Raw genomic sequence first — 14,367 nt, 5'->3', positions numbered from 1 at the left:
TTATAATGAGTATTTTTATCTTGTATCCCAATCTGAGAGAGAGTGGTTTCAGTATTTCTCTATTAAACATAATGTTTGCTTTGTTTAGGTACCTGGTATTAAATAAAGCAAGCTGTTTTCTATGCCTAGTTTGTTAAGATTTTTTTTGAGATTTTTTAATAATTTTAAACATAAGTGAATAATTTTTATGATTTTTTTTTGAGACAGTTGTAAAGTCAATGGAATTTTAAGAAATAATACAGAGAGATCCCATGTTCCTTTACCCAGTTTCTCCAGTGATAGCATCTTGCAAACTACGGTACAATATCACAACCAGGATATTGATATTGATACAGTCAAGATACAAAACATTTCCATTGCCATAAGGATACTTCATGTTGCCTTATTATTTATTTATTTATTTTTGGAGAACTTTGAGAGAACACATTTTATTCTCAGGAGATTTAAACATATCATTAAAATTTAATATATATAAATCAAGATAAGAGTAATTCCTTAATTACATCTAGTATGGATGACATAGGGAAGAATATATATATATATATGTATATATTTTTTTAAATTATTATGTATTTATTTATTTATGGCTGTGTTGGGTCTTCGTTTCTGTGCAAAGGCTTTCTCCAGTTGCAGCAAATGGGGGCCACTCTTCATCGCGGTGCGCAGGCCTCTCACTATCACGGCCTCTCTTGTTGCGGAGCACAGGCTCCAGACGCGCAGGCTCAGTAATTGTGGCTCACGGGCCCAGTTGTCCGCGGCATGTGGGATCTTCCCAGACCAGGGCTCGAACCCGTGTCCCCTGCATTAACAGGCAGATTCTCAACCACTGCGCCACCAGGGAAGCCCCGGGAAGAATATATTTTGAGAGACCAACTGTGAAAGGAAAATGTTATATAAATTTTCCACAAAGGTGTAAACAGTTTAGCAGTCTATCCTGTAAGGTACTTGAAAAATTCTTAACTAAGTAAAGATATGAAGTAATTCTTTAGCAAATGAGTGGCATTCTGGGAAAGTATTTGAGTTGTGCCGTGGATAAAAGTGAGCCACTCTTCTTTTTTTTTTTTTTTTAACATGTTTATTGGGGTGGGGTGGGGGGCACGTTGCCTTTTAAAGCCATAGGCCACTTCTTCTATAATACTTGGCGACTATTAAGCTATTAATCATATCTGTAATTTTGTCATTTGAAGAATATTGTTTAAATGGAATCATATATTATGTAACCTTTTGTGATTACCTGTTCTGAGTTAGCATAATTCTATGGAGATTCATCCAGGCTGTTGCATGTTTCAAAACTCCATTTTTTTTTTTTTTTTTTTTATTGTTGAGTGGTATTCCATGATATGGTTGTACCACAGGTTGCACAACCATTGAAGGATATTTGGGATGTTTCCTGTTTTTAGCTATTATGAATAAAGCTACTATAAACAATTTGGAAACATTTTTAGTGTGTTTTTGTGTGAACATAAGTCTTTATTTCTCTGCAATAAATGGCCAAGAGTGCAACTGCTGCTTTATGTATTACATGTAGGATATACGATATATATATCCTACATATATATATTTTTAAAAGAAACTACCAAACTGTTTTCCAGAGTAGCAATATAATTTTCTGTACCCACCAGCAATGTGTGAGTGATCCCGTTTTTCTGCATACTTACCAGCATTGTATTGTCACTGTTTTGTTTTTTTTTTAATTTTTAGCCATTTTGATACATATATAGTGATAGCTCATTGTGGGTTTAATTTACACTTACCTAAGGCTAATAACGTTGAACATGTTTTATGCACTTATTTGCTATCTGAATATGGCTCCTGAAGTTCCTAGCAAGTCTGCCTCTTTCTGCCTTTCAGAATCTTCTTACTCTTGTTTCACATATAATGTCCATGGTTTTATATTGTATGTAGCAGGAGGCATAGGGAAAAGTACATCTATTCCATCTTCCCAGAAACAGTCTTTTTGGTATAAATCAATCCTCTATCACTAGATATTCTCATATTGTATCTATGGGTTCCAGAGTTTCTTTGGAGTCCTTTAGGAGGTGTCCATTGAGTGAGGGTGAAGAGCCAGTAGGATTCTGGGACTCCCATGATTGCCCTGACCATAACATGTCCTTTTATTTCTATGAAGAGATCTGTATTTAAACTAATTCAATCTTACAAAAGCTCTGGAAGGCAACCATTGTACAGATCATGGACTTAGGATCATGAAACCATTTATCATGGGTATGGTGAATGGGGGCATGAAAGATAGAACAAGATATGCCATCTTTCTTTGCTGAAGAAGCTGTAAAGCAGAGGATATCTGTGTCTTCTTCTATTTATTCCAAAACAACAATGAGTGAGGCAGAGCCAAATGACTTGAGACATTCAGTATCAGTACCTGTGGCCTAGTCTTACTGCTTCTCATATCTATTTGGCAAAAGAGAGCCAGACAATCAGGCTTTCCATGGATTCCTCTATCTTCTCAGGCTGAAAGGAAAAGGTTAAAAGCCCTAACATTGAAAGGATGTCCTGAAGTACTTTCTGTAGATGTACTTTGGGGAAGACCATTGATTTGGCTGCTATCTCAGCAAACTCTTGTCCAGGTCTACTCCCTAGAAGATGACTATTATTTCTTGTCAAAAGCCTCACTATCAGCTTGTCCTTACTCCAAGAAGCCATTGTTTGGAGTGACATCTTCCAGTACAGGTTCTCAGCAAGTAAAAATCTCCAGATGATTTCTTGCAGTTCCAAAAGAAACACTCCAGCTTGCACCACCTCACTGGGTCTGACGTATATGGCAAGGCTTCCTGAAATGCAAGGCAGTGCCATTGACTGGAAAATCTGCCTGTAGACCATTCAGAATGCATATGGTTGACCCTCTTAGGGTCAGACTTCCCAGAACAGTGGCATTGGTCTTCTCCCTAGGGGTAGCAGAGAAATTCTTGTTAGTATAAACTACTCCACTAGAATCTGCTTACATGTCTAGGGGAAAGATTTCAATTGCTGTATACCTCAGATATCATCAGGGAGCACTTACCCCTCACAGACCTAAATAAAATTGACTAAATTCTCAACTTCACAGCATGGGAAAAAAAATCAAAACTCTGTCTTATAACTCCTGTGAATTCCTCAGGATTTATTTTATAATGGTACCTCTTTCTTCAGATATTATTTCCATGTTGAGGAGGGGTGTTCTTCTTCACCCTGAGTCATCTTAGAGGCTAATTTCAGCTATTTTTCAAAACCCTTTTTACACCCAACAAGCATATATACCCAAAAACTTATATAAAATTTCACTGAATGTTTAGGTTCAAGAGAAGAGACTATACCAGAATACAAGCAACTTCCTTTCTTTTTTCCTGGCTCTCACAGTCCTCCTTCCAGCTTCTTGTTCAAGAGAAAGTGTCCAGTACAATATATTCCAAAATGCTTCTGCTTTATAAACACACACACACACACACAATTAAGATAATTTATTGAAGTAATTCTTTGAGAAAGTTTTTATAAAGAGATTTTTTGAACCATTATTTTTTTAACTGTTTTTCTGTTTTTAAATTGGGTCAATGATTAATATCTTAGAGGTGTATACTAGATCAAAGTCATAGAATTATATCTTCAATTTACTACATTTCAGATTTTAGGTAAACTATATAAAAAGTATTCCACTATCTTAAGATTTTTAAAAAGTCATCTAGTGAAAATTAAACAATAACCTTCTAATATTTTCTCTCAGTTACATATTGTAGTTTTAAATTATCCCAATTTCATATTTACAACTAAAATATTTTAAAGTTATTAAAATACATATGTTTGCTCTGTAAAGGCATTAAATCAATTATTCTGGGCAAATCATCCAGAACACCTTAAGGTTTTTTAATTAATTAAAAACCTTTATAATTTTATGATTATTGCAAACATACCCTACCAAACGCTCTATGATTTATTTGTTGGGAAGAAAGCATTCCCTCATGGGTAAATATAAATAGCAAAAGTGATTTCGTTTGAATATAATTTCATGGTTACGTTGAAAAAATTTTTTTAAAACTTACAATATAACATTCCTTTGAATTACGTTTGAATTACGGTTTCTTTTTTTTTAAAGCACCATCATATATGTTACTTTTGTTGATCCTTATAGAATTCTTATGTATTGACATAGCTTGTGCTATACCAGTCTCAGGAAGCTCTTTTTGGGACCTTTGAATTTAAGTAAACAAATATGAAATCTGAAGATTCACATGTGATCATCAGGTCACAGAGCACTTTTCAGAGTAACTATTTTTATTTCCCCATGAAACTGAAAAACAACCCTATGCATCTTCAAAATAAATTGCAAGCAATTCCACAAGAGTTCTCTGTTCTGAGAGAAAGATCAGTAAAATCACGAAGAAGAATAGAATGAAAAAATAGAAATTGTGTAGTTGCTTGTGCATTGAATGCTGTTAGAATTGTTGTGTAGGGGAGCAAAAGCTACTACTCCAAAATGTCTCTTTGGCAGAAGGAGTATTTTGAGCTGACAACAGTCAAGGCCCAAAACACCCAGGAAGAAATTTTGGCTTTCCCCCAACTGCCTAAAAGAATGTAAATAAAGGACATATTCCAAGAAGGAAGCTACTATCATAGCTAACTATAGTATGAACTAGGCATACTAGAGACGGTGAAATCTAGCAAAGTCAGTTTGTTAAAATTCCTCTCCATGGTCCGTTGTCTCTGCATGTCCCAGAAAATATTTGTTTACAAACATTTTTTTTCCATCTCCATGCAAGTTGCCTTCCTCCACATTGAAGTCCCAAACCACTACCCCAAACATCCTCTTTTGTTTGTACCTGTATTTAAGGTGAGGGTTTCAGCTACTTGGGTGAATTACTCAGTTTTTCTGGGTCTCTCCTATGTATACATATTAGTAAACTTCTGTTTGATTGTTTCATGCTAATTTATTTCATATCAATTTAATTTCTAGTCCAGCCAAAAGAACCTGGAAGTGTAGTGGAAAATGTCTTCCTCTCCTAAAGCTGGTAATTGCTAAAACCACAGTAGTTTAACTTCTCTGCAATTTTTACTTCCCACAACTTCATTTTTCTTGAGCATAGTCATAAGGAATAAATTTCCTTGAAGGTAGGCTATATGCCCTATAAATTTTTGGATTTTAACATCTCATTGCATGTATGTGTCTTCCACCATGATTGTATAAGTTCCTTTAGAGTGGAGACCATGATTATTGTGTGTGTGTGTGTCTGTGTGCGTGCATGTGTCTCCATATCTCCAACAGCTAGAAAAAAATTGAATTTGGTGGAATTGAATTGAATAGAATAGTAGAATTGAATTTTTCTACTATGCATTGAAAAAGTGCATCCTGTGTTTGGTTATTATTACTTTCTACACCAAAAGATTCTGAAAGTAATTAATTTTTTATTTGTGGTTCAAAATCAACAATATGAATAATTATTGTGCCAATATTCAATGCTGTTCTAAATGCTTTTGTAGTGGAGTGGTGCTGTTTGTTCTTTACTTATAACATAGATGTTGGATAAAACAAAATAGAGATTGCAGTCATACTCCAGGAATTTTGTTTCAGGCTCAGAAGTTTCAAGCATGTTTCACAAATGATGGTGTACTCATTGTAGGTATTTGAACAGGCTGAAATACATAGGATGGGATTGTCATGAATGAAGAAATAAAAAACGTAATGAAATAGGACTCTCAGATCTCTCCACAGAGCTTCATACCAAAATATTCACTCTTTTCACTTGAGTGAAACACAGACATGGCAAAGTTAACTTTTCCCAAATTGAACTTGTGGTTCTCCTCTTTTCTTTCTCTTCTCAATAAATGTTATAATTATCTGTCCATCTGCAAATGCCAGGAATCTGAGAGCTTCTCTTGCATCATCCTCCTTCCTTGTTCTCCATATATCACTAAGTGCCATAGGTTCAACCTCTAAACATTTTGCAAATCTATAAGTTTTCCTCCAACTTACTGTCATTATCATAGTAGAGGCCATCAATATTTCTCACCTAGATTACTATATATCCACTTAATCTTTCTAGTTTTCCACCTTAAAATTCATTTACCACATTTCAGCCAGAGTTAGTATCCCCAAATAACATTACAATAGAGTCCAAATTTCTTAAAAACAATAATCATACTTAACCCTTATTAAACATTTACTATACACAAGGCAGTATACTGGATGCCTTCTATGCTTTGTCTCTTTGAATCCTCTGAACAATTCCATGAGTTAAATACCAATATTATTATAACATTTTAAAATGAGTACTATATATTTTAGAGACATCAAGTAAATTTCCTAAAATCAGAAAGCTGGTAGTGGTGGAGTCAGAATTTAAACCCAGCCAGTCTGACTTCAGATGTCTCACTCAAAAATATGATTCAATTTAATATATTAATAAGCAAGTCTAATATATCTCTTAAATTTTACTTTTCTTTCCTGAACTCTAAGATTTAGCCACACTGAAATTATCTAGGTTCTTTTTTTGTTCCATCATCTTTATAACATCTGAGATTCTGATTTCAGTTTTCCTTTTTCTTTACTTTTTTCTAACTCCTACTCAGTTTAGCTGCTGTTTCTTACAGGAATCATTCCTTAACTTTCCAAGTATATATTGGAAGTAAGATTGAAATCACACAAAATACCTTTTCCAATCACAATGGAATGAAACTAGTAGCAAAAGGAGATGAAAACTGAAATATTTACAAATATATGGAAATTAAAAAAAAAAAAAAGGTGAAAGAAGAAATCACATGTTAAATTAGAAAATATTTAGAGATTAATGACATGAAAACACAACATTCCAAAACTTATGGAATGAAGCAATAGCATTAAAAGGGAAATTTATAACTCTAAATGCATACATTAAAAAGAAATATCCCAAATTAACAAACTAACTTTAAACCTTAAGGAACTAAAAAAAGAACAAATTAAACCCAGAATGAGTAGAAAGAAGGAAACAATAAGAAGAAATAATAAATAATTAGAAGAGAGGTAAATAAAATAGAGAATAAAAAACAGTAGAGAAAAATTAATGACACAAAGTGTTGATTTTTCAACACAATGAATAAAATTGACAAGTCTTTAGCTAGGTTGACTAAGAAAAAGAGTTTAATCAAATAACTGAAATCTGAAATTAAAGTAGGAACATTACTACCAACCTTACAGAAATGAAAAGAATAATAAGAGAATTGTATACAAATAAATTAATTTATACCATTACCAAACAACCTATAAAAAATATTAATTGAAAATTGATCAGTGACCTAAAGACCAGATTATAAAACTCTTAGAAGAAAACATAGGGTTAAATATTCATGATCTTGAATTTGGTAATAGATCCTTAGCTATGATACCAAAAGCATGAGCAACAATAGAAAAACAAATAAATTGGACTTGATAAAATTAAAGAATTTTTATTCATCAAAGGCTATTATTAATAAAGCAAAAAGATCACCTACAGAATAGAAGAAAATATTCACAAAATATATATCTTGTAACTGTTTATAGTCCAGAATATGCAATGAACTTTTATAAGTTAATAACAAGTAAACAAAGTAAAATGTTTTATAGTTTTCAGTGTACAACATTATCTCCTTAGCTAAGCTTATTCTGAAATATGTATGTATGTATGTATTATTTATGTATTCAATTATTTATTTATATCAGCATGGACTCAGGGATGCTTATTTTATTCCTTGAGTTATAATCCAAAACTTTCATTATATATCTAGTTGCTCTGAAGTATTTACTTTTGATGCTATTGTAAATGAAATCATTTTCTTACTTTGTTTTTCAGATTGTTTGTTAGTGTATAGAAATACAACTGATTTTTGTGTGTTGATTTTGAATTGTTCAACTTCGCTGAATTTGTTTAGAAATTCTAACTCTGTGTGTGTGTGTTGTGGAATCTTTAGAGTTTTCTACATATAAAACCATATTGTCTGCAAACAGAGAAAATTTTACTTCTTTTCCAATTTGTATGTCTTTTTTTTCTTGCCTTTTTGCTCTGGCTAGAACTTCCAATACTATATTAAATAAAAATGGTTAAAGCAGGTGTCCTTGTCTTGTTTCTGATATTAGAGGAAGAGCTTTTAGCCTTTCACTTTTGATTATAATGTTAAGATACAAATTTGCAGTGCATGATTAGAAAGAACTGATACATTTTTTCCATGGTTTGTTCTCTAGGTAATATGACTAAGGGACCTCAAATCATGAAATTCTTCTGATGAAGAAGAAACCCACCAGACTTCACTTTAAGCAGAAACTTCTTTCTTCTATTTCCCTGGGTTACATCCTATGTACTCTATGTAACTATGTGCTGTAATTAAGTACAGTATCTTATTCTCTTGATTAGTAACCTAATTAAAAATTCTTCTTTGTTATGAAATCTAAAAATTAATCATAACATTTATGTTGAATATATTTAAATGTAAACTTTTTCTTGTACTATTCTCAGAAGATGCATATAAGACCCAGGTTAGGATTGACAATGAGCCCGCTAATTGGGATATCTTGGACACAGCGGGTAAGGCAGGTAACTTTTTTAGATCTTTTCAATCTCTGAGGCCAGTTTATGCTTTAACCTCAAATTCTTTCACCACAGAGTAGAAGATGAATTTACTCAAACAGAAGAGCAAATTTGTAATAGCAATCAGGAATTAAATAAGAATTAGCAAAAAAAATGACTCCTTGTCACTCAGAATATTTCAACATTCCCTTAATTTTTTAAATATAAAAGTAAAGGTATTGATGTAATATTGCCAAAGAGATTGTAAAATTAATAAAATAGTAAATTATTCTCCCTCAGATTTGCACGAAACTCTGTCCTAGACCCTAATGTGGTGATAATTTTTATTAGAAAAATTTAGTTGAATATATATCTTCATTATATTATTTTCCTTTGTAAACAAAAATTTTAATTAAAAAAAAAAATGGCTAAAACTTCCAAAAGTATGTTGAATAATAGTGGGCAACCTTGTTTTGTTCCTGATCTTAGTGGAAATGGTTTCAGTTTTTAACCACTGAGAACGATGTTGGCTGTGGGTTTGTCATATATGGCCTTTATTATGTTGAGGAAAGTTCCCTCTATGCCTACTTTCTGGGGGGTTTTTAACATAAATTGGTGTTGAATTTTGTCAAAAGATGTTTCTGCATCTATTGAGATGATCATGTGGTTTTTCTCCTTCAATTTGTTAATATGGTGTATCACATTGATTGATTTGTGTATATTGAAGAATCCTTGCGTTCCCGGGATAAACCCCACTTGATCATGGTGTATGCTCCTTTTAATGTGCTGTTGGATTCTGTTTGCTAGTATTTTGTTGAGGATTTTTGCATCCATGTTCATCAGTGATATTGGCCTGTAGTTTTCTTTCTTTGTGACATCTTTGTCTGGTATACAGAGTGAAGTAAGTCAGAAAGAGAAAAACAAATACTGTATGCTAACACATATATATGGAATCTAAAAAAAAAAATGGTTATGAAAAATCTAGGGGCAGGACAGGAATAAAGATTCAGACATAGAGAATGGACTTGAGGACATGGGGAGGACAAGTGTAAGCTGGGATGAAGTGAGAGAGTGGCATGGACATATATACACTACGAAATGTAAAATAGATAGCTAGTGGGAAGCAGCCGCATAGCACAGGGAGATCAGCTCGGTGTTTTGTGACCACCTAGAGGTGTGGGAGGGAGATGCAAGAGGGAGGAGATATGGGGATATATATAAATGTATAGCTGATTCACTATGTTATAAAGCAGAAACTAACACACCATTGTAAAGCAATTATACTCCAATAAAGATGTTAAAAAAATGTTTTATTATTTCATCTATTTGATGAAACTATTTTAAAAATAGCTGCATTAATTGGAATATTGGTACTATACAAGCCACTGGAAAAAGCTGGTCTCTTTCTATATTTATGAGATATATTAAGACTATTTAAAAGCCATATATTAACAAAATCATTTGTTTCCAGCGACATTTGGATATGGGGGAAAAAACTGTTGAAGCGATTGTGAATATTGAGAATAAAAAATATTTCAATTATTTGAAAAAAAAAAGCTGTCTTATCCAAGAGAAAGAGAAAGTACACTTTTGGTGCTAATACAATCATAAATACTGGGATATTTCTCCTCCCCACAGGAGAAGGCTTGGCCATGTCATCGCTTAGGTCAATGAAATTTACAAATGAGTCAACCTGTTAGTTCTGGGCCACAGTCTTAAGAGGCACTAATGGTGTTTCTTCTAATTCCCAAAGAGAAGAGCATGAGGCAGGTAGCCCTTGGTCCCAGAAGAATGAGGAAATATGAGAAGCAGTCCTAAATCCAACTCAAAGATTGGAGCAAAACCCAGACGACTCACAGCCTGAAGCAGATCTGCTCCATCAACCTCATAGACTGGTGAACTAGAAAAATCATCAACACTAGTTGCTTCAAGCCCCTGAATTTGAGGTGGTTTGTTACACAGCATTATTATGACAATAGCTGATTGACATGGCATATTAAAGGATCATTTATGAGTTTGATATGGCTAGAGATGAAGAATACTACCCATTTGTGGGTGAAGTGGTGAATGTTAAGAGGTAAATCTGCATATACACACTCAAGTGTTTTTCTTCTGGGTGAAATGTTCTTGTCTTGTCACAGAAAGAATTCTGAGACAAGACAGGAAGGTTAAGAAAGCAAAGTGAGAATTTAAGTGATAGTACACTCTTGAGATGAGATCAGGCAATTTCAGGTGAATAGCTGCCCTGAGTGTCTTTGGCAGGCCTGTTATGTGGGGTGTACAAAAGAAGGGACAGAATATTCATTGGGGAAGGAGGGGTTTGGGGTTGTATTCCCTGATTTTTATCCCAGTGTCACCTTCCCAAGGGATGGAAGGATTTTTGTCCTTATTAAGCTTCGATCAGAAGTGTCATGACTTTGGTACATGATGGGTACATCTTATCTGCAAGGCTAATTTTATTGTAATGAGAGCATAAAGAACAACACGTTACATTTGGACCCTGGAGATTCCTGCCTTTTCCCACCTTTCTTTGTCTGCCTCCAGGACATTTATCACCCTTTCCTACCATCTGGCCCATGCACCCCTTTCTCTGATCATATCTAGCTACCTGCCTGCTGTAACACTTTCTAACTCTAAGATTATATGCTCTGGAAACAATAAGAAACTTTCAAATACACAATTAAAAAAATAAAATTATTACACTTGTATACCATTAAATATTTTTCTAACCTAGTTTCAACTGCAGCCAAACATAATCAGGAATATATCAGGCTCAAAAATGGTGACTTGTTGGCTTCCAAACCAATATTAAACACCCACATGCAAGAGATAGTCTATATAGCAGATTTAACAAAGCTTATTTCCCTGTAGGGGATAGGAGAGAACACCATTAAAATACTTTTAATGATATTGCCTTGTTTCCTTTTGGTGCTATTACTATTCAACATTCATTGAAATTTTATCCTTACAACAAATCCAGGAAGTAGGTAGGAAAATTACTATTACTGTTACCTCCTAGAATTTGAGTAAAATGTTGTACAGAAATGAAGTGACTGTCCTCTTGGAGGCAATATTTTTTTTTTAAAGAATTTATTATTTTTTCACCTATGATAAACTTTAATTTATAATTTAGACGCAGTAAGAGATTAACAACTACCAATAAAATAGTACAAATTAAAAAATATAGTGTAATAAAAGTTATGTGAATGTGGTATCGCACTCTCTCTCAAAATATCAAATTTTACAAATTTAATGCATTTTTGAGGCAATATTGATACTTGGGTCAAGTCCCTCATTGCAGTGATACAATAATTCCAAGGAAGAAAGGCTGGCCATCAACAAATCTCTGGTTGAAAAGGATTTTACCCTAACCATTCTTCTAGTGTTTCAACTTTTAAAAAATGTTTAATGCTCCCACCAAATACTTATTAAGCCTATGTTTGACCACTTCTGTTGATCAGGAACTGTGGTTCTGGAAGCAGACAAGTAGAGCTTTTAGAAAGCATTAATTATTAGAAAGTTTTCTTGCAATGAGCTGAAATTTTCCTTTCTATAGTTTCCATCTATTGGTTTCAGATCTATGCTTTCAAAAAAGTTATATTACTCATTTTATAAATGGAAAGCTTAAGGCTCATGTAGGTTACATAACTTTATCTCAGGCCATGCAGCAAGCCAGCAGTGGCTAGAATCCATCTACACTCTCATTCAAGCTCTTTCTTATTTCACTTCTCTAATGGAATCCCTTAGTGTGTACCAAGTACTATCCTAAGTCAAGAAAATGCATAATACAACAAAATTGAGCCTCCGTTCTCAAAGTGCTTAAGGTTTGATACAGTGGGAGAACACAAAATTAAAAATTGTACCAGTTGTGATAAGGAGTATGGTAGAAGTATGCAAATTGTGGTCATGAGTTATCTCTGATACCTAAGTTATCTTTTGTCCTGGCCTAAATACAAAAAGTATCTATCTATCTATCTATCTATCTATCTATCTATCTATCTATCTATCTAATATATAATCTAAATTAAAATAGAATAAAGTTTTTGAAAAAATAATTTGTAACTGTATTTAAGTGAAACTCTAACAAAATAAATATAATAAATTCAATTTAATTACAAATATATTTAATCATCCTCAGCCTTATTAGAAATAATAAAAGTAATTCAAGTACTCCAGACTCTACTTTTTTGATGTACTAATATATCCACTCACTGAAACTTCCTACACCTAAGCATGGCCCCCAACACCTGACAACTGCTTGGATTAAGACATTTTGGAGCAATATGAAATGTAATTTAAATCTGCTATTTAGTTTAGCTCTTAACCAACTCTGAAGTCAACGCAAGTCCTTTAACCAATCTGGTATGAAGGAAGTTTAGAGATTTCTGCTGTCTTTCTAATAATCCCTTCAGTGTCCTTCTCACTGCTGCCTACCCAACACCAGACTCTAATACAGGTTTCCTATTACTGTTAGCACAAGTTCCTGTGCCCAATGCACAGTGAGGCCAAACAAACATTAGAGTTTGGAGCAGAGAAAGATTTATTGTAGGGCCATGCTAAGATACAGGTGGCTAATGCTCTAAAAACCCTAGCTCCCCAAAGGCTTTCAGCAAAGCATTTTTAAAAGCCAGATGAGGAGGGGGTGTCTCAAGGTGTGTTATCAGCCCATGCATAATTCTCTGATTGGCTAATGGTGAGGTAACAGGGCGGTGTCACAGGGGTTAACATTATCAGTACTTAGGCTCCAGGAGGCCTGGGGCTATGTGATCAAGGTCATCAAGTAGTTAACATCTTCCATTTTGTGGGGGGTTTTCACATCTGTAAAACAACTCAGGAATGTGCATCAAATACCTTTATCTACGAACTTCAAAGAAGAGCTAAAGCAGAGGATATGGGGGAAGGACCTGTCCCAGGAAGGCCCCATAGGATCCTGCTCAGTTACATTACTATAGTCTTAATATGTATATTCCTTTTATGTGTCTCTCAAGTATTATCATGCAGGTATCACCTAATCCCTCTAGAAGTAAGACATATTTTAAGAAACTACTTTAACTCTGGAAATAAGTTTTTATCTTAAGGGCTTGCCATATAGTCAGAAATTATTAAAGAAAAACTAAAAGAAAATTTTTTTAAATTTAAAAATGTAGCCATAGATTTAAGGGCAAACTAATATTATCAGTATTGGCATTAAGAGAATCAACAAAGGTCAATCCAGCTCTAAATATGAGAAGAGAGAGCAGGTTTGCAACCAGAATTATGTCCTGAATTGATATAGCTTGATCATAGATTTTTATCTTGGGAAAATGGACAAATGTTATGGTGGCCCATTGCGTTGGTCTGAGACACTTGAAAACAATTTACTATTAACATTACTGCAAATAAGGTGGACTGGAATCCTGATTTTCTAAGGACATTCCTAGTTGGTACTGTAAGAGAAGAAGAGATTTTTCCTTTACCTTTCTGTGCTCTTCTAGCTGGTCTAAGACTTTTAAATTGATATGAGACAGATTAACAACAGAAAATCAAACTAAAGTTTAATAACATGTACATGGAAGAGACCCAGAAAAACTGAGTAACTCACCAAAATAGCTGAAATTCTCACATTAAATACCATCTTCAGTTAAAGACAGAAGAGGATGTTGGGAGTAGTGGTTGGGACTTTGAAGGGAGAAAGGCAATTTAAATGGAGATGAAAAAACGAATGTTGTAAACAAATGTTTGCTGGGCCCTGCAGACAGTGGGACACAGAGAAGAATTCTAACAAACTTTACTATGTTCCCTTCGCTGTCTACCACACCTAGTTCACACTATAGTTGTCTATGGTGATAGCTCCCTTCCTGGAATAGGTCCTCTATCTACATTCTTT

General features: G+C 33.9%; 1 protein-coding gene across 1 annotated transcript in view; it reads left to right on the top strand.

Moving 5' to 3' along the window:
• RIT2 (Ras like without CAAX 2) overlaps window positions 1-14,367 on the top strand; it is a 568,015-nt gene that overhangs the window by 198,928 nt on the left and 354,720 nt on the right. The window contains 1 exon segment of the mRNA XM_068563388.1: window positions 8,448-8,528. Within this exon segment, the coding sequence (XP_068419489.1) occupies window positions 8,448-8,528 (81 nt within the window).

This window comes from Eschrichtius robustus, chromosome 14 (genome assembly GCF_028021215.1).
Source record: "Eschrichtius robustus isolate mEscRob2 chromosome 14, mEscRob2.pri, whole genome shotgun sequence".
In the NCBI taxonomy this organism is placed as follows: Eukaryota; Metazoa; Chordata; class Mammalia; order Artiodactyla; family Eschrichtiidae; genus Eschrichtius; species Eschrichtius robustus.
This window is presented reverse-complemented; position numbering and strand designations above follow the sequence as displayed.